General features: G+C 46.5%; 1 protein-coding gene across 1 annotated transcript in view; it reads left to right on the forward strand.

The window, feature by feature from the left end:
* Positions 1–595: 595 nt before the first annotated feature.
* FSTL1 (follistatin like 1) overlaps positions 596–24,024 on the forward strand; it is a 57,860-nt gene continuing 34,431 nt past the window's right edge. The window contains exons 1-2 of the mRNA XM_008146646.3: positions 596–710; positions 838–894. Coding sequence (XP_008144868.2) covers positions 708–710; positions 838–894 — 60 coding nt within the window. The 5' untranslated portion in view covers positions 596–707. The remainder of the gene's footprint in view (positions 711–837; positions 895–24,024) is intronic.

The following is a 24,024-nucleotide window of genomic DNA, read 5'->3' on the forward strand; positions in this document are numbered from 1 at the left end:
AACCTTCCCACTCGGACCCATCTTCCAGGGCCCTGCGCCCACTTCCTGGAGTCCTGGCTGCAGCGACCCCGGGCTGTGGGTGTCCCCGGGCGCCTTCAGCTGTCTCTCTCTCACCCGTGGGGGGCGCCGGCGGCTCCCTGGGCTGCAGGGAGCCTTTTCCTTTAGGTTCCCATCCCACCCCGGCCGGGGCCCCCCCGAGCAGCACCGCCCACCTGGGCACCACCGCACCCTGAGCCGGCAGCCCGCCGGAGCTGCAGCGAGCCAGGCCCCTCCCGGGGGTGGGGTTTCGCCCTCCCCCCATTACACACACACACACATTACACACACACACACACACACACACACACACACACCCTCCGCTTTTGTTGCAGTGTCCCCTGGGACACCCCCTCCCTGCCTCCGCCTCCAGGTCTTGGGGGGCCCGGGAGGCCGGGCGCGGGGGGATGAGGTTCGGGCGGCGCCAGGACGCACGCGGCTCCGGGGAGCCAGGGGCGGGGAGGGGTGAGCGGAGCCGGAGCCGCGGGGGCCGCCGCTGCAGAAGGGGAGGAGAATGGGGAGGAGCTGGGGGGCAGGCGGCGGGGAAGGAGGGGTCTTAAGGGGCGGCCAGCCCAGGTCGGATTTCCTTCTAGGCTGGCAATCGGCAAAGCTCCCACCCAGAGCCCGCCGCAGCCGCCCTGCCCCGCGCCTCCGGAGACCGGGACGGGACCATGGTGAGAGCCCGGCGCGGCGGGGCCGCCGCGGGTGGCGGGGCGGCGTGGGCGAGCCCACGGGACCCGAGGAAGTTTCCGGGGTGGGCGCGGGCCCGGCGCCTTCAGTCTCGGTCTGTCTCTCCCGCAGATGTGGACTCGCTGGCTCGCGCTCGCGCTGGTGGCGGTCTCCTGGGTCCGCGCCGAGGTAGGTGAGAGGCGAAGGGGTCCCCGCCGGGCCGCGGGGGTCTGCGCGCGGGGTGGGCGGTGCGCCCCGGGGATGCCCTCCCGGGTGGGACGGGGCGTCTCTGAACGTGGGGAGAGGGGCGCTCGGGTCAGGAATGCTGCTACGAAACTTAAACCTCAAAATCGGGAGGAGAAGTTCGGGCCAGCAGCGGGAGCCGCACCGAGGCGAATATGGAGGGAGAGTGGGGAGGGGGAGAGGGGACGGGATGGTGGTTTGGGACGGAGGCGGCGACCGGAGCAGCAGCCGAGTTCAAAAAGGCGCCTTGAGTTCTTTCCTTCACTTAAGAGGAATTTGAGAAGACGGGGATTTGTCCTTTCTAGTCTGTCTCCTGGGGGGGCGGGGGGAGGGGATAACAGAAACTCCCACAAAATCCCAAGAGATTCTTCTTTTGGGGCGGAATAATTTTTTTTCTCTTTTATAAAGTAAGTTTATAATTCTCTGATTTTTTTTTTTCTTCCTTTGTGAAGTGTCCTCGGATTTTGTGTTATTGTCAGGTCAGGACCGTATAACGGCCTCTGAAAATCTCAAGTTTTCCCTTAAACTAGCATTGCGCAAGTGTGAGCCATCCATTGCTCAGCTCTTGGAGAGCTCGGTTTTTCCAAAGTATTCCAGCACTTTTTTGGTAATGTGTGTTTTTTTTTTTTCAACTCCAGTGACCTTCCTGAGACACTACAAACAGACCAACAAACCCTTCACTCACCAGCCCTTCCATTAACTCAAAGGTTTATGGACAGAAAATAAACAATTCTAAATTCCCTGGGCTCTAGTCTCCAGAAAAGTGAGGTCAGAAACCAAACATTTGATAATTATGGCAGGAAATGTGGAAGGAATTAAAAAGCATGAGGGAGAAGAAATGGAATGTACATTACAAAAGGAACAGCTCCCTGGTGGGTGGTTATTCTCCCTCTTCGAGTTTTTTTTTCTTCATATTACAGTTTAGCCCCACCCTTCACACCACCACTGGACTCTGCCCAGAAAAAAATCATAAAAGCATGCAAGGTCTTTACCATTAAAACACACACACACACACACACACACACATTATATTGAACTCTCATGTAAATCACTACTACAGTCTTGGTTGAGCTAAAAGCAGGCTATTTGAACAAAGAATTAAAAAATAGCTAATGTTTATTGGCTATCTACTCTGTGTTGTAATACAACTCCATTTTAATGATGAGGAAACTGAGTCCTAGAGGTTACACAATGTATCCGGTGCTCTAAGGTGGTAGGGGTAGGATTTGTACCCAAACAGTCTCGCATCACACCCCATGCTCTTAACCACTACCCTATATAAGGACCTCCTAACTGCCGTGTACTTGTACTGCGGACGTTGGGCTGCGTGCATCCTCTCTGTTAAAACTTCTCCAACCTTGTAAGGGCTGTTTTGTTATCCCGTTTTACAGAGGGAGAAACAGATTTGGGGAGATCAGGTAACCTGCCCAAGGTCACACAGCTAGTTAGTTCTGAAGAAGGATCTGAACACAGCTCCTTCCACCTTTGGAATCCATCCTGAACTCCAAATCAGCTTCTGGTGCATTGCTTTCCAGGGTTTGAATCTGAGGGAAGATCCCTCTTCACTGGCTGACTTAGGCCTGGCCAAGGAACACCCTTGCTGGGCCCTCAAAAGGCAGCCGCAGCCCTTTGATGGATGAGGTGGATCCCTGGTTGGTTTTACAGCAGGCTTAGGAATTGCCAGCTAGTGTGTGAAATCGCTCTGTGAACTGGAATGTTAGTATGAGGTGTGAGGAAACTGTGGGCTCTCTTTCCATAAGGCTGTGTGGCCCAGGGTCCAGGATCTATTCTAGGCAGCCTGTGTTACACCCCCTCCCCCCAGGGCATTGCTGGGAAAAGCTTAGTTGTCATAGGAAGTTCCCCCAGCAGCAATTTCCTGCTTCAGGTAGAAGAGCAGAGAGCACTCTCACAGAATTCCCAGAGAAAATCCATGGGGAATAAGGTAAAATCAAGAAGTGCTGAGATATGAAAACGGAGGAAGTTGATGTACAGAGGAGGCTGTGAATTCAGGGTATGTGAGGAATGAGGAGTAGATTTGATCTAGGATTACCTTTTAACCAATCCAGTCTCTTTTTTATATATATATTTATATATATATATTATTTATTTATTTTTATTGATTTCAGAGAGGAAGGGAGAGTGAGAGAGATAGAAACATCATTGATGAGAGAGAATCATTGATTGGCTGCCCCCTGCACGGCCCGTACCGGGAATCAAGCCCATAACCCAGGCATGTGCCCTTGATCGGAATCGAACCTAGGACCCTTCAGTCCCAAGGCTAATGCTCTATCCACATAGTCAAGCTGGCTTAGGCCCAATCCAATCTCTTGGTGTCTGGCCTTAGTAACATTCAGCAATTTTTAAATCCATGTTTTATTAATATACCTTAATTATTAATACAAAGCTAAATTAACTCTAGCAATTTGGGTGTTATTTTAAGCATTTTATCATGCAGTTAACAGTGCTTGCAGTAGAAATTTTTTTCTTTGTTAGCTATAACAACATAAACAAAGCCAAGTGATGATATTTGCAGTCTTCATTGACATGACTCCACTTTAGTAGACGTTAGGGTTCAAATTGTACAAATATGGTTGAACCTTTTAAAACTGAAATTTAGAAAACAAGCTCAAGTTTTCTTGGTGCCTTTTGGTTGAATACAAGCACAAGGACTCAATTCAACATAATTTTTAAAAATGTGATTGCCATGCTCTGGCTCAGTTGGTTGGAGCGTTGCCCTGTACACCAAAAGGTTTCGGGTTCGATCCTTGGTTGGGGCATATACCTAGGTTGAGGGTTCATTCCCAGTTTGGGGTGCATATGGGAGGCACTGATCGATGTTTCTCACATCGATGCTTCTCTTTCTCTCAAAATCAATAAAAACATATCCTGGAGGGAGGATAAATAAATAAATAAATATGATTGCTTGACAAATTACATTGCTATTTGAAGAAGTCAAGCCTTTGGAAAAGTAGAGGTGTCCCAAGCTTGGGGAAAGGTGGTTGTCATCATTCTTTTTTTTTTTTTTTTTTTAATATATATTTTATTGATTTTTTACAGAGAGGAAGGGAGAGGGATAGAAAGCTAGAAACATCGATGAGAGAGAAACATCGACCAGCTGCCTCCTGCACGCCCCCTACCGGGGATGTGCCCGCAACCAATGTACATGCCCTTGACCGGAATCGAACCTGTGACCCTTCAGTCCGCAGACCGATGCTCTATCCACAGAGCCAAACCGGTTTCGGCTGTCATCATTCTTAATGCCAGGCTATGTAAGTCCTGTTTGGTTAGATTCAAGAATCTATTAGCAAATCTCATTAAGGAAATTGATACTTGCTTGGCACCTCAGGGTTGCTTGTTTGATTGCTTCCTCTTTCTTGCATTATCTTTGTCTTCACTCGGTACCACCAATGTGTTCCTTCTGGCAGCCTCCATCAACATTCTGCCCCAGCCACCTGAGCTCCCACCCAGGCACTCTTGAGAGTCTGCTCAGCTTGAAAGGGGTGTTGGGGTGGGGCACATCTCTGGATGAGCATATATTAGCATCACATATGGGTGAAGAATGGGGGCGGCAACAGCAGAGGGAGTGCTTCAACTAACAATTGCACAGCTACCCCTCTTCTAGATTCTGTTAGGAGGGGGCTGTGTGGGCCTGCTCACTCTCCCTTATCTTTCTCCCTCCCACTGAGAATGACTGCAGTTGACTGAGAGGCTGGGAAAGCACATTTGCCCAGGAGTCTCAGTTTTATTGGCTGATGTGGGAACTCCTCCATATTCTTTAGGATTATTCTAATGGTGGATTCAGGCAGGCTTAGAGTCTAACCCACCACCTCTGACTTTTTGGAGCTGTAGCAAAACTAGGATTTTAATATCCATCTTGTACATTAACTGCTAAAATAATCTCTTGTTTGTTTATCCTTTGGCAAATAAACTACTTGCAGTGATTTCAAAGACCATTGTTGGAAATTGGGATGTTAAAACAGCAGGGACTCTGCTGAATAGCCAAAACAGATGGGCAAAGTGCCCTGCACATTGAAGCCCTGGCCCTTGAAAATGTCTTTAGAAAGGCAACATGCTACAGTTCCCATAGAAGTCTCTGGATTGGGTGCTGGAAAGCTGGAGTTGGATCCCAGGCTTAGAGGAATGAGTTGGGGAGGAGCTGTGAGGTGAAGATTGGGAGGCATGGGCTGCAGTGGATGTAATGTCTTGAAGAAGGAAATAAAGTCAGTGAGGCAGAAAGATGTGTTTCCAGAAGAATGGAGAAAGTAAAGGATGAGCTGTAAATACCAGGGGTTACACATGGAGAATTGGAAATGTCACCATGGCTTTTCCCCAGCCCTCTTCAAATAGTTGGACATTTGGACATAAAATTTCTAGCAGCCACAAAAAGTGTTAGCTTAACGACACCAGATATTACAGGAGTGAAAAAATACTTACTGCACTTAGGTAGGTCCTGCAGGTCAAATGTATACTTTTCTCTAAAGTGCTATATTCTGACATCTGTGACTGATGCTGGGTCCTTTCTTTGGGGGTGAGTCATTAACAGCATGGGCCTTCCCTTCAATAGCCATCAATCAGTCGGTATTCCCTCTGCAGGTAGAGCAAACCCTACACACAGAGTCATGGATGAAGTAGAAGACTTGGTCTCTGCTCTCAGGTTGCTTACAACCTAATGGTGGGCCAGGTGCTTTAAAGTGGCAGATCCAACATATCCTACCTAATAATAGACAAATATGCAAATTGACCGTACCTTCGCTATGCCCGCGATTGGCCAGGAGGCGTGGGAGGGCGGGACTCGGGGTGGCCGGGGTAGCCGATTGGGCTGGCGGGACGCTGAGCTCATGTCGCCAGCGGCGGCTCGAGCTCAGCGTCTGCGCCATGGCTGTGCTATGGCATAGAAGGGACCTCTGGGGCAGCGAGCTCACGTCCCACCGCGAACCATCAAAAGCGGGGGAGCTGGGTGCCTGTCCACTCAGGCACCAGGCCTTTCATAAGCCTCTGGCTGGGCGGAGGCTTCTGAAAGACCTGGTGCACCAGCGGACAGGCACCCAGCTCCCCCGAGATCAAAAGCAAAAGCGTGGGAGCTGGGTGCCTGTCCACTCAGGCACCAGGCCTTTCAGAAGCCTTCGCCGCGCTGGAGGCTTCTGAAAGGCCTGGTGCACCAGTGATCAAAAGCAAAAGCGTGGGAGCTGGGTGCCTGTCCGCTCAGGCACCAGGCCTTTCAGAAGCCTCCGCCCCGCTGGAGGCATGATTCAATCATGCACTGGGCCTCTAGTCTCTATATAAAACCCTAATATGCAAATAGACCAAACGATGGAACAATGGAACAACCGGTCACTATGACGTGCGCTGACCACCAGGGGGCGTGCACAGAACATGGTGGGTGTCGGCCGCAGGCGGCAGAGCGCGGAACATGGCAGGCATCAGCTGCGGCGGGATGGTGGAGCAGGTGAGCGGGGGCACCAGACCAAGACGGGGCGCCGGTCACTGTCATTGGGGTGAGCCTCTGGTGATTACTGAAAACTCTTTACTCCTGCGTGCTGCGGTTCCGCCGGGCACTCATACCTGCTGCCAGCACCAGCCCCGCTCACACCTGCTGCTGGCACCTGGAACCGGCCCCGATCACTTGGCGCCTTCAGCAGGTGCAAGCAGTGGCTGCCAGCCCCAATTGCCCCTCAGGGCGTTTCCACCTCCCCCTGCTCCTAAGGGGCAATCAGGGCTGGCAGCCACCTCTACACCCACTGCTGGCGCCGGCCCTGCTCGCACCTACTGCCGGGGTTGGAGCCGCTGCTCGCATCTGCTTCTGGCACCTGGTGCTGGTCCCGATCGCTCAACGCTATCAGCAGGTGTGAGTGGCAGCTGCTGGCCCCAATCGCCCCTGAGGGCTTCTCCACCTCCCCCTGCTCCTGAGGGGTGATCGGGGCAGCAGCCACCACTTGCACCCGCTGACGGCACCAGCCTCGCTTGCACCCACTGCTGGCACCGGCCCCAATCGCTCCACGCCTTCAGTGGGTGCGAGTGGGGCCAGTGCCGTCAGCATGTGGAGTGGCTGAGGTGGGAGAGGGGCTGCTGGCAGACAGGGGGTCGGGGGGGGGAGGGGGGGCATGGCGGGAGGGACCAGGCAGAAGCGCGGAGGATGGGCTGAGACCCGTCCCTGTGCCCACTGCAGCCTCTCGGCCCACAGTTCCTTCAAGGTGCATGAATTTATGCACTGGGCCCCTAGTATTATTACAACTAGATGTTGTACAAATATCTTTGCGAGTAGTATTATTTTTGCTTCTTTACATCAACATAAGGCTTCTCTTGCTTTTTAGAGTTCTTTTACATTAGTACAATGCACAAATTTGTAATGTATATCTTAATGAACTTATACATATGGATACACCCATGTAGCCACCACCCAACCAAGACTGAGGGAATCCAGGTGTGTAGAAACAGTTACAGTGAAAAAAGTGAGTAGATATGATCAAGGTTACATTTCATCACTCAAGGATCATTATGGTTTAATTAGTCCAGTCTCTTGATGTCTGGCCCTAGTATCATTTGTTTAATTCATGTTATAAACCTTTAATAATTAATGAAAAGGTAAATTAATCCTATTGATAATGAGACTTGTAATTTGGATGTTATTGTAAGCATTTTAATATGTACTTAACTGCTTGCACTACAAAGTTGTTTTTCTTGTTAGCTACAAGACATATAGTAAATTTAGTTAATATAGTCTTCATTGACATGAATTCATTTTAGCAAACTTTGAATCAGCTTTGGGGGAGCTGACTTTACTGCTTTGCAGGGGGATATTTCAAAACTCTAATCTATACTGAGAAACTAAATCAAAGAAAGAATCTAAAACAATTAGATTTGACTACTCTGTCCTGGTCATTATTACTTTTAAAAGGATGCTATATAAGATGCCTGTCACAGTGTTTATGATAGCGAAGAACTTAAAACCTATTACACATGCAATTTAAGAGTTAACATAATATGTGCCACTAAAAGTTACATTTACAAAAATTTTTAAGGCTCTGGCATGATTATGATTTCATTAAAAAAGCAGTACACCCCTTACACCAATGTGTTATCCTCACAACTATGTAAAAATTTATGGAGAAGTGTTAGAAAATTCTTAAACTCCATCATGAAGATTCTTTTTTTTTTTTTTTAACACGTATTTTTATTGATTTCAGAGAACAAGGGAGAGAAAGAGAGAGATAGAAACATCAATGATGAGAGAGAACCATTGATCGGCTACCCCCTGCACAACCCCTACTGGGGATATCAAGCCTGCAACCCGGGCATGTACCCTTGACCAGAATTGAACCCGGGACCCTTCAGTCCCCAGGCTGATGCACTATCCACCGAGCCAAACCAACTAGGGCATGAAGATTCATGGGACCCCTCTCCTTTTTCCGGAGGCATTTACCCTCCTAATATATGCTGTTTTATTTAAATAAAAGTCAATGTGTTATTTTTCTGACAAAATCCTATATAATAAAGAGGTAATGTGCAAATTGACCATCACTCCAACACACAAGATGACCATCCCCATGTGGACACAAGATGACCAGCAGGGGAGGGCAGCTGTGGGCAATCAGGCCAGCAGGGGAGGGCAGTTGGGAGGGACCAGGCCTGCAGGGGAGGGCAGTTAGGGGTGACCAGGCCGGCAGGGGAGGGCAGTTAGGGGTGACCAGGCTGGCAGGGGAGGGTAGTTAGGGGTGACTAGGCTGGCAGGGGAGGGCAGTTAGGGGCGACTAGGCTGGCAGGGGAGGGCAGTTAGTGGCAACTGGGCCAGCAGGAGAGGGCAGTTGGGGGCAACCAGGTCGGCAGGGGAGGGCAGTAGGGGGCGACCAGGCCTGCAGGGCCAGCAGGGGAGGGCAGTTAGGGGGGACCAGGCCTGCAGGGGAGGGCAGTTGGGGGGTACCAGGCCTACAGGGAAGGGAAGTTGGGGGGACTGGGCCTGCAGGGAAGGGCAGTTGGGGGCAACTGGGCTGGCAGAGAAGGGCAGTTAGGTGTGACCAGACCTGCAGGGGAGGGCAGTTGGGAGGACTGGGCCTGCAGGAGAGGGCAGTTAGGGTGACCAGGCCTGCAAGGGGAAGGCAGTTGGGGGCGACCGGGCCAGCAAAGAAGGGCAGTTGGGGGCAATCTGGCTGGCAGGGGAGACGTTAGGCATTGATCAGGCTGGCAGGGGAGTAGTTAGGGGGTTATCAGGCTGGCAGGCAGGCGAGCAGTTGGGAGCCAGCAGTCCTGGATTGTGAGAGGGATGTCTGACTACCGGTTTAGGCCCAATCCCTGTGGGGTCCCTGATTGGAGAGGATGCAGGCTGGGCTGAGGGACACCCTCTCCCCCCCAGTGCACAAATTTCATGCACTGGGCCTCTAGTAGGAAAATAAAATCCTATGTAATAAATGGCTAATATGCAAATGCAAATTGCCCCCTCAACCGGGAGTTCGACCAGGGGGCAGGGTCAGCTGGCCAACCGCCTGCAGCTTCTCCCCACGGTTGGCCCCGTCCTCAATTGCCCCCCCCCCCCAACCCCTATCAGGCCTGGCTGGCCACACCCCATCCATGCAGGAATTCATGCACCAGGCCTCTAGTATGTTCATAAAAGCTTAGAGAATATAGAAAAAAACTAGAGCAAAGAATAAAGTTACCCAGAATTCCACCACCTACAGATAAACCAGTTCTTCATCCTTCCTTTCTGAGAAATTATCAAAATCAATCAGCAGATGTATGTGATGTGCCTACTAGACACTGTAGGCAATACAAATAAGTACCTCCTAATACTATGAGATAAACTAGAGGCCTGGTGCATGAAATTTGTGCATGGGGGAGGGTGTCCCTCAGCCTAGCCTGCACCCTCTCCAATCTGGGACATCCCTCTAACAATCCAGGACTGCTGGCTCCCAACTGCTCGCCTGCCTGCCTTCCTGATTGCCCCTAACCGCTTCTGCCTCCCAGCCTGATCACCCCCTAACCACTCCTCTTCAAGCCTGATTGATGCCTAACTGCCCTCCCCTGCTGGCCATGCTTGTGGCCATCTTGTGGTGGCCATCTTGTGTCCACATGGGGGCAGGATCCTTGACCACATGGGGGCAGCCATCTTCTGTGTTGGAGTGACGGTCAATTTGCATATTATTCTTTTATTAGATAGGATAGAGGCCTGGTGCACAGGTGGGGGCCGGCTGGTTTGCCCTGAAGGGTGTCCCGGATCAGGGTGGGGGTTCCCTTGGGGTGTGGGGCAGCCTGGGCAAGGGGCCTGTGGTTGTTTGCAGGCTGGTCACGCCCCCCGGCAACCCAAGCAGAGGCCCTGGTATCTGGGATTTATTTGTCTTCTATAATTGAAACTTTGTAGCCTTGAGCGGAGCCAAGCCTCCTGCTCGCTCCGTGGCCGCAGACATTTTTGTTGGGATTTATTTATCTTCTATTATTGAAACTTTGTAGCCTTAAGCAGAGGCCAAGTCAGGCCAGGGCAGGCGGAAAGCTTGGCTTCCTCCATTGCCAGGAAAACCCAAGCCTCCTCCTCTCTAGATAGGGTGGCCTACAGAGATAATACAAACATGACAAGCATGCCACTACTACCCTCTCCCTTTCCCCTGACAGACATTGTTAATCAATCATAGAACTCTGTCCATATGAGCCTAGAGGAGGTTTGAAATTCTTTCTCAGCACTAATCTAAGTAGCCATTAGCAAGTTTTATCTCACATCAGTTAGCCTGTATGTGAGAGAAAAGGTTTAATGGCCACCACAATGAGAAGGTATCTTTAGACCAAAAAATGAAGCAGGCAACACCATAGATTATGACCACATTTATTAAAGGGTAATTTACTTATGGGAAGATTGGGTCGGAGCAGAAAAGACGATCCAGCAATCTGTAGATTATTCTCCACTTAATAAGACAAAGGGACACCAGGGCCCCTACCTCCTTGTGGTCTTGTGATAGATGATTGTTTATAATCCATACTACTGTCAGTTTTATATTTATCTTGAATGTCATGCCATTCTGGCTGTTACTAACAAAAATATTCATGACTACATTTTTAAGGAACACATAATCATCAACTAGAAACCTTTAATATGCTTGTTAAAGATCGTGATGTTGTTCAAAGGTCACAGTATGAAACTTAAAACTGAAATGAAATTCGGGACACAGAGATGGAGTTGGTTTTGTTCACATCTGCATCTGTACACATATATTTGCCATCCCTGCTAGAAAAGTCAATCCAATTTGACAATCTTGCTATATCTTTAGCCAAAATGAAGGTGCTTAGAAGGCAGAGTTTGGGACTATGTGACCTGGGGTAATAGGTGTTTAGGACCAGAGTAGCAAATGGATGAAAACGTTAATAAAACAGCACTTTGTTCTTGGCCCAAGCTTCTAAGTTCTTTAAATGATTTTGATTCGAACACCTTAAAGGAAGGCAAACCCTCTAATGTTAGCCATCAACAAAAATATGATAATGATAACTTCCTTGGCTGTTCTGATGGGGTAAAGCGTGGCTTTCGCTGAGGCTCTGAGAGCTGCTGCTGTCATAGATAACAGCTTCTGCATTAGCAGCCGCCTGGCAATAACCTGCTAATAGAAAGCTCTTTGGGTAGTTGGAGTACAAAATGGATTCTATAAATCAGCATTTTCTGCTGTGGTTGGAGGATGGCCATGTAATCTCTTCACAGACATTTTATATGCTCATTTAGAAGCCATCACCTATGAGCTATTCCCAGGGTTAAGTTTGAATGTCAAACTTAAATAATGTCAAAATGTCCCCTACATAATCCTGGATACTATTTGTGACCAACTAAACTGCTGTCAAAACAAGTCATGTGACACATGTCAAAAGCCATGACGTGTTGCAGGCCCAGATTTATATATGTGTGTGTCATGGGATATTGGCTTGAATTGATGTAGGGAAAATGCCTCCTTGTCTTGACTTGTTACTGTGATCAAGATTTAAAACCCTGTGTCTGAAGCGGAGTTTGTCTTTTTCCCCACAGTCTTTCCTTCTATCCTCCAACCATAGTAAATGAGTGTAATTTATTAATGTCCCACGAACGTGCCAGCCGTTAAATGCTAGTTACTTTGCACCAATGCTGCTCTGAAGAGTAGTGTGGGACTGGAAGGCACACCACATAGGTCCCTGTTCTGAAGGAGCTGCTACCACCATACCTACTGTGCAGCTCGAATGGACCTGGCTGTCAAGGGGCCAACTCTATGGTGCTTTGAAGAAATTTCCATACTCTTCCTCACCTCCTACTGCTGGCTGGGAAAACGAAATGTGGCAGTGGATGGACGCCTTCTCAGAATTTGAGAGGCTCCACTACCACTTGGCCAGTCTGGCCAGTAGGTGGCAGTTTTTTGTGTGTGGAACTTCATCTGAAATTGTGTCTGTCCCCGGAGTGCTGGTGCTGTTCTCTGATCGCCCATGTTCATGTCACTCAGCCTCCCACTGAGTTCCTTCCTTCATTTTCTTCTCTCAGTCTCATATCTGGGTGTTTCCAACTTTCATCTTTGACATGGACCCTGTTACAGAACCTTCTCATTTTTAAGCGGGACATTTTAAAATAATGAAAGAGTCCTTGACTTAGGAAGCCTGCTCTACTTCTTTCTTGCTGATGTTACCTTTCTAAAGCCACCGGATGCCTCGATGCGGCCTCAGTTAAGAGCAAGGGGTAATGGAGCAGGTTACAATTCTGGTGTCATCTGGCTGTGAGACCTTGTGTGAGTTACTTAATCTCCCCGAGTTCACTTTCCTCATCTGTGAAATGGGAATAATGGCTATCTCTCTGCCTGTTTATCCAATTCTACTCATGGCTTTTACTCAACACTAAACATCTGCAAGAGATGAAGTGCCTCTCACCATTCCCTAACAGGCCTGACAATATTGTTGACTTTGTCATGATTTCAGCAAGAGAATTCTCAAGTTACACGTTAGCATTTACTTGGTATTGTCTGTATTTGTCTGACCTGTGTGCTGGCTCAGGTTGTTACTCTGTTTATGATTTATCCTTGAGGGAAAGTATGCATAATGGTATGACACTCAGGCCTTGAAGCTAGATTACCCAAATTTAACGCACTGCCCTTATAGCCCTGTGATCTTGGGGAAGTTAGTTAGCCTCTCTGGGCCTATTTCCTCATCTATAAAATGGGCTTACCACAGCGTATTTCACCCATAGGTTGCTTGTGAAAATTAAACAAGCTATTTATTACATGTAAAGCAATTAGGAAAGTGGTTTGGCACATAGAGTGCAGTGAGCGTTAGCTATTATTATCATTCTTGTAGCATCCCTATCTATTGGAAGAGCTCCAAAGCCATGGTGTGTGTGTGTGTGTGTGTGTGTGTGTGTGTGTGTGTGCACGTGTGTGTGTGCTCATGGCTTGCAGAACTCCTCTTGCCTCTTTTACTCTCTCTAGAGATTAGTGATCACCTTCTTTTAAAAATGCAACTAGGGTATTTATTTCAGTGGATGCTTTAACGCCCAGAATTCATATCAGAACCCTTGCTTCTACTGAGCCAATCTTGCCTTCACATTGCTAGATAGTGTTTCCTCTGTGAAGCCAGAGCCCTATCATTCCTCCAGGGGAAGAATTAAGTCCTCATTGAGCACCTCCCGTGCACAGGCAGTGATCGGTGCAAGCCAGCATAGGTTCTTCCTAGAGACAGAACAAGGGAGAGACTTGGAAAGGGAAGCAGAGTGAGAAAAAGCACAGAAGAGAGATAATCAAACTGGTCGGGAATTTTTCCACATTTAGCTTTTCTCTCTTTTATGTCCCTCTTTAAATATGGAGGAAGCCACGAGATATCTTGGATTTTTTGTGGAATGCTCATTTTCACATTTTCTTGCTGTAGTCCCCTTAGTATATCTATTACTGGGCCACAAATCCTAAATTTGGGGTTTGGAAAAATTTGATCAGGCAAAGGAATAGAACCTCTTTCTTTCTTTCTTTCTTTCTTTCTTTCTTTCTTTCTTTCTTTCTTTCTTTCTTTCAATATATTTTATTGATTTTTTACAGAGAGGAAGGGAGAGAGATAGAGAGTTAGAAACATCGATGAGAGAGAAACATTGATCAGCTGCCTCCTGCACACCCCCTACTGGGGATGTGTCCGCAACCAAGGTACATGCCCTTGACCGGAATCGAACCTGGGACCTTTCAGTCTGCAGGCCGACGCTCTATCCACTGAGCCAACCCGGTTTTGGCAGAACCTTCTGCTTTCATTGTTTGAAAAATAAATAACCTCCTCTCAAGACAGGGTAGGAAGTATTCCTGGAGCAGGCTGGATTTGTCCCTTTGGGAGCCACGGCAACGCCTCGGGTGTTTTGCACACAAACCTTGGGTCGCGGCACTGCTGTATCTGGCGGCCAGCCCTCACTGCAGCCTCACGTGACCACCCATTCCCAGGCCCCAGAGCCGGGTCTCCATTGCTGCCTGTGTGGCTGTCTGCTCTCCTGTTCATGCTCCCCACTTCCTTCTCACGTCTCCTTCTCTATCTCATCTTCCTCCTCCACCATTACAGAGAGGTCACCCTGGGGTGTGTGGGCTGCAGTAGGAGCTGTCGGAACATCTCAGGCACCGGGCTCACATTTAATGCAGAGAGAAAGCAGCACGGAGTATTGATGCATTATTGTGCTTCACACTTCTGGAACAAAGTCAACTTTTTAAAGTAACTCAAGAAAGGAAAGTAAAAAGCATCACAAGCCTGTTCTCTGTCAGGCACTGAGTTAGTGCTGGTGACGAGGACGAAGACCCTGTTCCCAAGGTGCTTGCAGTCCTTGGGGGCGGCCGTCAGGGTCAGGCTCAGGTCCATCCAGTGTGGTAAGTGCTCGGACCGGGCAGCAGCGAGTCTTCCAAGAGGGGGTGCCCCACAAGCCGAGTGCTGGTTAGCAGGACAACCTCCGGAGGAGAGGGAAAAGCCTTATCTAATTAAATTCTCACAACCTGATAATGACGTGATTATCATCTTAATTTTATCCATGAAGAAACTGTGACTCAGCGGATTCAGTTAGTGACTCAAAATCAGCTCCCCAGTACATGGTAAAGCCAGGGTACTTCGACTGTCACGGCAAATGCCCTGTTCTAGACCCTCTGTGTCTTAACTTCTGAAAGTGACTTTGAAAGCAAACCAAAATGTTTTTTTCTAGGTAACAGGGACTCAAACACACACACACACACACACACACACACACACACACACACACTGTACAGTCCTCTTCCAGTGTGTGTGTGTGTGTCAGCTAAGCGCCTCGATCAACACTTCAGGCTGGCCATTCTGGCCACATAGACACGGGCATAGTCTAGTCCCGACCTGGTTCAGGCAGCTGCTTCTCTGACCCCCACGAAGCGCAGTTATGCCATCAGAGCCCTTGTTGCATAATGGTCAGGGGCTCAGGCGATGTTTTAAGGCAGTCCCTTTGCCCTTCCGATATATTCACAACTCCCCCACATTGAAGAGGACCAAATTGCAGACCTGTCTGAGACTCCGCGGAGTTGCTGGGTGAGGTTGTTCAGACCGTCTGCCGCACCAGTGCAGCTGCCTCGGGGGGCAATGGAGGCCGACTCCATCCTGCACTCTGCTTGCCAGGCTGTTCACCCTGGCATGGGGCTTGTGTGCCCAACTAGAAGAGACACTTTTTTTCTAACTGATGTGCAAAGCTCCCAAACTCAACATTTTCTCTCAGATAGATGATGCTTTTTGGACTATGCTGGGCCATTTCTCCATCTGTACATTTTATAAATTGACATCATTTCATTCCAGGCCTCCATCAAAAGCAGTTTTGTATTTTTTGCCAATTTTCCTCATGGATTCATTAAGGTGATACACGTTGAAATTTTTTAAAAATCTGCTTTTGCCCGGCTGGCGTGGCTCGGTGGTTGAGCATCGACCTATGAACCAGGAGGTCATGGTGCAATTCCCAGTCAGGGCACGTGCCAAGGTTGTGGGCTCAATCCCTAGTGAAAGGCGAGCAGGAAGCAGCCGATTAAGGATTCTCTCTCATCTGATTCTGATGTTTCTATCTGTCTCTCCCTCTCCCTTCCTCTCTGAAATCAATAAAAATATAATTTTTTAAAAATCTGCTTTTTTTTTTTTTTTTTTGCACCCATCAATGTGCTACTTTTAGCTGTTGCCCAACTCAGTCTAGTTTGGGAACTGTGATTCCCCAGGAATTAAGAAAAGTATTCCCAGCTTCCCTCTGATTGCTGGATTAGCACAAATTCCCTCAGCCCACAGCGGAATTCCAGCCCCGAAGAAAAAATGTCTTAGGCAGTGAACTCCCAGCCCGGAGCCTGTCAGAGGTTGTGTCATGTGTTGCATTAGCTGAACAAAAAGCAAGCGGGCTTTCCGGCCTGTTCCCCCTCCTCCCCGCACCCCCCTGGAGAGGCTAGTGAACGTCTAGACGGTGTCTGCTTGGCACTGAGCCTTCTCGGCACAGTCTGCACAGCTCTGCAGCGCTGACTTGGGTTCCTCTCTTCACTCGTTTCCCCAGTTTTCTTAACCTTAAACTTGTCTCGGGGACTGGCCTGACCCCACGTATAAGAAGCAGGTGAGTAAATTTATGAGGCTGTCAGGATTCCATGGTCTTGAGAGGTTCAGAGTTGGGAAGATACCAGCAGTGCTGCCTGACGCTGGGGCTGAGTGTACAGAGAGCCCTGATGGGAGCTGGCCTCAGACAAGCCTCCATGGATTGGCCGGGCGGAGATGGGCTGGAGGGCACGACCCGGGGAGACCGCGGCACCCAGGTGATGAGCCTCCTGCCTTCCATGGGAAGTGTGAACTTGGGCAAGTCACTGGACCCCTCATCTGCAAAACATGGGGGTTAGAGTAGGGGAGCTCTAAAACCCAGCAGCTCTGCAGTCCTAGCCATACAAAAGCAGGCCGACAATTTAGGTTGGATTATCAAAATATCCTACTTAATGCAGTTAGGATATTTGATTAACTCTTGTCTGGGAGGGGCAGTTTGAAAGAGAAGCTGGTGCAGGAATGGAAAAAGAGAATGAGTAAAAGCAGGAGGCATTTTGTGTCCCTTACTGCCTCCCGCCTGCATTGAGTGTAATATAAACAGTTCAGTTTGTGGCACCAAACAGTCCTCGTGCCCAGGAAGTTCAAATGCTGTTGGCTCTGTAGAAAGGAGTTGCTTGATTTTCCACCTCAGAAACCAGCTGTTCAACAACACTGGGCGAGACATGAAGAATGCTGGGTCCCCTTGGGGTTGAGCAAGGAATTTTTTTTTTTTTTTTAAAGAAGACAGCCCAAAATTCCAAAGTTTGCAACTTCAGCTTTTATATGACTTTCTTTTGACCTTTTAAAATATTCACACTTTCTTTTTAAAATGTTGCCTGACCCCTAATTTTAATTTCTGGAGCCCTTATTGCTTTCCCACCATGTTACCTGCCCAGGATCCTGGGTTTTCTGAGCGGGTATTGATGAAGTTGCTCCTCTAATCCCCATGCCCTTCTCTCTAAATCAGTCCAGGGCTTTTGTTACAGCTGAGAACACTGCTCTTCGGCCTTGACCTCATGGGTTAAATTAAGTGACTTACTGGGGTGAAGGCAGTAAGGAAACAGAGGCCAGAGCAGATGTTTTCATCCTGCTTAAATGCTTGCTACCTTAACTGCATTCGAGTTCCCGAATCCCACTAGATAATCCCAGTATGCTAAATTGTGCAAACTGTTGGTCCTAAGTAGGGGCCCGCCCAATGTTGCTTGGTACAGTGTCAGAATTGAATTAAAATTGGCTGTGCTCCAAGGTAGATTACATGCACAGACACAAACATAAATTTCACTCCTTAATTGACTTAAATTTCACTGCTTGGAGAACATGACTATCTGCCTATAGCTCAAATGCATGCCCTCTCCCCCCTCACAAAAACAAGTTTCTATGGGAACTAATGGAGAGAAGTATATATATTATTAAATTTCCCTTAATTTGGCTGCTTAGTTCAGTGTTTGACTGGTGTTATGCTGTCCTGATTCCTTTCTGAGCCTGGGCATATAGAAAATAATGATGAGGAGTGCTTATTTTTTTTGTGGTTGTGAGGTTTGCTTGCTAATGAACATTAACTTAATGTATGTTATTCATTCCTTCTTCCATTCATTCATTTCCTACCTCATTCCAAAAACCAGAGGTATACTTTTCCTCTCAAATCCCAGGGCTAGCATGTCCCACCAGCTTCTCTGTTAGCATCAGACCAACTAAACCAATTTGCAGTTATGGAGAAGGACCCAAGTTTGTGGCATAACATTTGCAACCAAAAAAAAAAAAAAAAAGTATGAAGAACTCAAAAAACAGGTCAGAGAAATTTCTGGTGACTGTCTCCTGGCTCATCTAAACTTAAGTGTGAACTTGGTGTGTGTGAAATTTCTGTTAAAGCAGCTAAAAGCTGTTGAACTGAGCAAACTCGCACATACTTGAGTTCCCTTCACTCTTAGGGTCCCTATCAGGAGGGCCCAGTCCAGCTCACAAAAACCTGCCTTTGGGATGGAGGCAGAATTCACAAATGCTCAGAACACTCAGCTTTTCGTCTCCACGAGCATCCCCATCCTTGGGTCTTCGCTATGTGTTATTATTATGATACTACAATTAATGGGGCCCCGGCGTAGGAGTACATCAGAAGCAGAAAAGTCACTTGGCTTCTCCTTAGAGTTCTAACATCTTTCAGGAGTATGTCCATTTCTGTTTTGTTCCCGTGCCCTTCCTCTTGTCTTCTATCCTTGGCGTTTTTCTTTTCTTTCCTCTCTTATCCTGTGTGGCCTTGGCCTTGCCAACAGCCACACACAGAGAAGCAGACTTCCTGACTTAGCTACTTACTTTAGGGTTAATGCTCTCACTTTATGCATTAATTGCTGCCTGCGTCATGTTCAACAGAAGAGTAATTTTCTTCATGGCACCAAGGGCTGGCTCATGATCAAAGAAAACCCCAGCACAAGGACTCCCTCTTCAGGTGTGAGTTCTTTTAGGGTTTCTCAATTTCCTTTCTTGAGGGACAAGACTAGAAGGGAGAAAGAGATTGGGAAGTGTTTTGAGTCGAGGCCAGACATTCAAGTCTTTGCTAAATGTTGGGTATAATAAATTCAGTACTCACTGCAGACTTTTTTTCTTAATAAAATTTCCTAAGGTACTTGTGGGCCATGTTGTTTAAAGGGCAGTTACCAAGTTAACAGGTTTATCTCTGGGAGATACAATTGGAAAAGAATTCTTGTGTTTTTCCTTGTTTCCTATAGGAGAACATGTATAATACAACCTGGATGATGATAAGAAACTATAGAACTTATTTTTGTGGGTGTTTGTTACATGACCTATTTAGGCACTTTTTTTTTTTAAGACAAAAATAAAGAAACCATGAAGATGATATAAAATCCTATAAGAACAACCAATGCTTGAGGATTATTAACCCCATGGTGTTGGCCATTTTACAGCGTAGTTAAATGAATTTCCCCTCTAAATTCTCTTTACACATTTGATCAAATAGAAGGCTCTTCGTTTCCTGCTTAAGTTGCTTCAGTGAATTGCTGCATGGATTAGTGAGCAAGCTGGGTTCCTCCCCAGTGGCTATATTTCAGCTGGTGATTGGGTTATTTTTCTAGGAAATGCTATCATTATTTTGCCTAGTGTAAATAGCATTGTCATTTAGTGACCATAATCACTCATATTACAGTGTCCTGGAACATGAAGACCTCCTCATTCCCCAGGGATCTGTTGTTTAACTCCAGGAAAAAGTGTTCGCTTTGCCCAGGTTGATGAATGTGTGTGTGTGTGTGTGTGTGTGTGTGTGTGTGTGTGTGTGTGTGTTCAGATAGCTGAGGGTTATTGTGGGCTCTAGGTTACCAATCGGTGGGTTTAGATGTGACAACAGCCATATTCAGAAAGTCATGACTTTTTTTTTTTGAGGGAGAAACAAAAATTAGGGATTCTAAATCCAGGGGAGTTCAAAGCCTGTGAACCACCCCAAAATGGTTCTTGTTGAGAAATGAATGGATTAAATAGGAAGAAGGAAAATAGTGATGAGAAGGACTGGAGGAAGAGAAGAGAGGCAGTGGTGGGGGTAGGAAATTGTCACTGTTAATTGTCATAGGGTAAGTACAGTAAATGAAGATGAGGTGATAAAGTGAAGAGTTTCTGGTCTTTATCTTACAGCTTCATGAGGAAATACTATGAGTGAACACTACTGATATATAGGAACAGAAAAGATGTATGTCTGCTTTTTCTAAGTGAATAGATGGTCTGTAATTAAAACTCACAAGAACAAACAATAATGTTAAAGCTGTAAATTAAAGCATTACCTGTATATAGTGTGTAAGCAAGGGAGATAATGACCTAAAGCACCTTAGACAAGGTAAGTACTCAATTAATAGTGGTTGCTATTCTTCTTCTATTCGCTTTAATTCCAGGGAACAGCAGAATTACAGAGAGAGACATTCAGAACCTAGATCCGCATTTCTCAAGCTGTATGAATGATATCAGTATATGTGTTTGGTTAAATGGATTTTTAGTTGCAGGACTTTTCAGAGCTTTACAGTGTTCATGCATTAGGCATTTTCCTCTCTAGGAGGATAGTAGTATAAGCAGTGTTTCCCAGACATTCCACCACAGAGCACCATTTCAAAAAATACCATAAATATGTCAAGGCTAGTATTCCATGGAGCAGTTTGGAAACATGGGTCAGTTCTGGACATATTTCCATAAGCAGAGACTATTTACATCTGACCCCAGGTCTTAATGGGCTTTAGGTGAGTGAACTCACTTACCTAAACTGATTCCATTTCCATCAAGAAGGTATGGGACTTACCCGGACCCCAGGGCTAGTCCAGTTGTAGATCCTTCTGGGAATGACTCCATACTGGACCACTGACATGGCTATGACCATATGTTGCCTAGAACTAGCTGGATTTCTTTTTTTTGTTTTTTTTGTTTTGTTTTCAACTTGTACTCAGGAATCTTCTTAATTATTCATTCTCAACTCTCAGAATATATCATGTCTTTATTGACTTTTCTTGGTCTCCATTACACCACTCTAGTCCAAGCCTTGCAGTAGCATCCTCGCTTCTCTCCCCTTTTTCCTCCTTACCTCTTTCCATCTACTTCTCTACCAAACAGCCCGAGTAGTACTCTTTTTAAAGAGTACATCTAGTCACCTCACTCTCCTATGTAAAACCCGCCAGTGGTCCCTGTGTATTTGAGAATAAAATACAAATTTTTCATCAGTGTTCATCAGTGCCTACCAGGCCTTGCATGCTCCAGCCTGGGGCCTACTCTTCCCAGCTTACCTCTCACCGCTCTCCCTGCTGGACCCTGTGTTGCAGCCACAAGTTTTTCTGTTCCAGGAACATAATAAATTCCATCTTGCTTCAGAACATGGCACTTTTTTTCCCCTTCTCTATCTGAATTGCTCATTTCATTCTTCAGGTCTAAGCTCAAGAGAGGTTTCCTCACCACTCAGTGTCAGTGATGCCCTTTCACCCTGATGTCTCTGTCAAACACGTGCTGGCAAACTTATCTTCTAAATGTTCATCACAATCTGAAATGATCTTATTATTTGTGTTTATCCACCGTCGTCCCTTTTTGGTATGTATTCCTTCACGACAGAGTCCTTCTCTGTCTCGTTTACCAGTGAATCCCTGTCGCCTGGAAATGAGCTTAGCATATAGCAGGTGCTCAGTAAATATTTGTTGAAATAATTCACTGGCTGAATGGTCGATTAATGAATCCACATGTTTCCTATGTGATGAGAAAATGTATAATATCCTGCCTATAATCTCTGTACTCCAATCATCCCTGTGCTGGATTCTGCAGGTATATGTGCACCTGGGAAGATAGTTAACAGCACTTGCCCATCAGCACTTTACTTAACCTTGACATGATATTAGTGCTGATTTAGCTTTGTCTGCCACCTGGATTTTGATTCTCTCAGCTCCAGGTGAAGTAGAAATTTAAGCAGAGGCTAGCAGAATAGTAAATATTTTTATTCTTTCCTTCCATGATCTGCCATTATGATTTCACTGACCATTATTTCCAGAATAAGCTCATATCCCAAAGAACATAAAATAAAGCATTCAATTCTGTTGTTGGTGAGTCTTTGCCCCAAAGTTTCTGGTCACTTTGTCTTCTGACCTTACCATTTGCTGAGACCTTTACTTTTGGGGACCCTTTCTGCTCTCTCTCTTATTTCATTTGAATGGCAACCGTGATGTCCCCAGTATGGGTAAAACAGTGTCGCTGCATTTACACAGTGATCAGCAGTGGGTGGAGTCCCAGGGACCCAGTCTCCCACTTGCCTGCAGCCCTCTCTCTTTCAGTTGACTCACAGACCAAGTTTTCTGACGTACGTATCCTGTTGCTCCATTTTTTAGTGGAGTCTGGGTAACCTAAACCAGCTAACCATGTGGCGTTTCTCCAGTGTTTAGTCAGTTTAAAGTGAAGAATAGAGCCCTGAGAACCATACTGCTACATAATACTTGGGAGTGTTTTCACCCTGAATGATAACATAATCTGTTACAGACTACTCACCACTAAGCTGGTAGGTTTTTGTGTAGGGTTTCTAATACAGCCCTGGGGGAAAAACAAAGTGAACAGAAAAGGAGGTCATTGTGCATTGTTGGTATAGTTTGAGGGTCTCACAGGATTTTCATCTCTGTGATGGAGCAGAATACCTGGCAGCCTCTCATTGGGGGGCCTCCTGCCAGCTACAGCCTGATTGGCCAGCACAAGTTGGTTTTACAGCTTCTTCCCCCCAGCTGTGACTTCCTAACTGCTCCAAGGAAAGAATGCAAGGGAGGAATGTCTCAAGAAGAATAGAATGTGCGTGTTTTCATTGACTTTCATCTCAAGACACTAAAAGTGTGTGTGTCTGTGTGTGTGGCTGGCAGCAACAGAGTGTATCTGCCAAATTTGTCCATGAACTTTTGTGCAAAGGGGAAAAAAGGTATATTTTAATAGTTAAGACAAGGCTCCAAATATGTAGTCTCATTAACCCCTTCTCATTGTTTGCTGAGAGAAGCCATATAGAGTCTTAATGACAAGAGGTGGCAAACATTTTGCCTTCCTTACAGAAGACCAGAGGAGACATTCCTTATAGTGTCCACGAGCATTGAAAGCAGAGCCAGAATTAGGCTTGAGTGACATCTGCCCATTTTTAGAGGACTGTGTATCCTGGTCCCAGATACAGCCCAGATGGTGCCTCACTCACATGTTCAGATAATATCTGTTGACTTCAATTATATACACAACTTCTAAAATATTCCAAGTTAACATCTTACTCTTTCTACCTAAAAATTCTCCTCTTTAGCTCTCAGTGATTTCTCAAAACTACTTAAACTTGCTGTTTAGAGCTGTGCTACTTGGTAGGAAAAGCCACTAGCCACAAGTGGCTGTTGGGCTCTTGAAATGTAGTTGGTCCCATTAAAACATGTTGTAAGTGTAAAATACATGCCAATTTCAAATACTTATTATGGAAAAATGTGTAAAATGTCTCATTAATAATATCGATTATATACTGAAATGGTAATATTTTGGCTATGTTTAAAATAAATTACTAAAGTAATTTATCTGTTTCTTTTAACTTTTTAAAATGTGACTACTAGAAAATTTTTAAATTATCTGTAGACTGATATATTCCTACTGGACCGTGCTGCTCTAGACCAGCGATTTTCAGCCTGTGTGCCATAAGAATGTTTAAAACATGAAATACCTAACTATTTACTTAGGGGCACCGACCTTTCTTCGCTTAGATTGTCAAATTTAAAAATGACAACAGTAGCCATCCAGCGTGAATGAATCCAAATTATACATATTTTTTGTCGGATTGGCAAATATATATATTTTGGTGTGCCATAGAATTTTAGTAATTAGTTTATGGGTGCCATAAGATGAAAAAGGTTGAAAATAACTGCTCTAGACACTTGTCGCTTCACCATACATTGCATGTAGCCACACATTGTCTTGAGTTATCTTTTATTAGGTTGAGTCCTGTTATTTGGAATTCCATGTATTTATGTCCCTTTTCCCCATCTGAACTGCCAGCAGCTTGGGAGTGTGCACTGTGCCTTATCCTCCCTGGGCCTGGCGTTCGGCATGATGTTTGGTATTTTGTTG

Source organism: Eptesicus fuscus, chromosome 3 (assembly GCF_027574615.1).
Source record: "Eptesicus fuscus isolate TK198812 chromosome 3, DD_ASM_mEF_20220401, whole genome shotgun sequence".
NCBI classification, from domain to species: domain Eukaryota; kingdom Metazoa; phylum Chordata; class Mammalia; order Chiroptera; family Vespertilionidae; genus Eptesicus; species Eptesicus fuscus.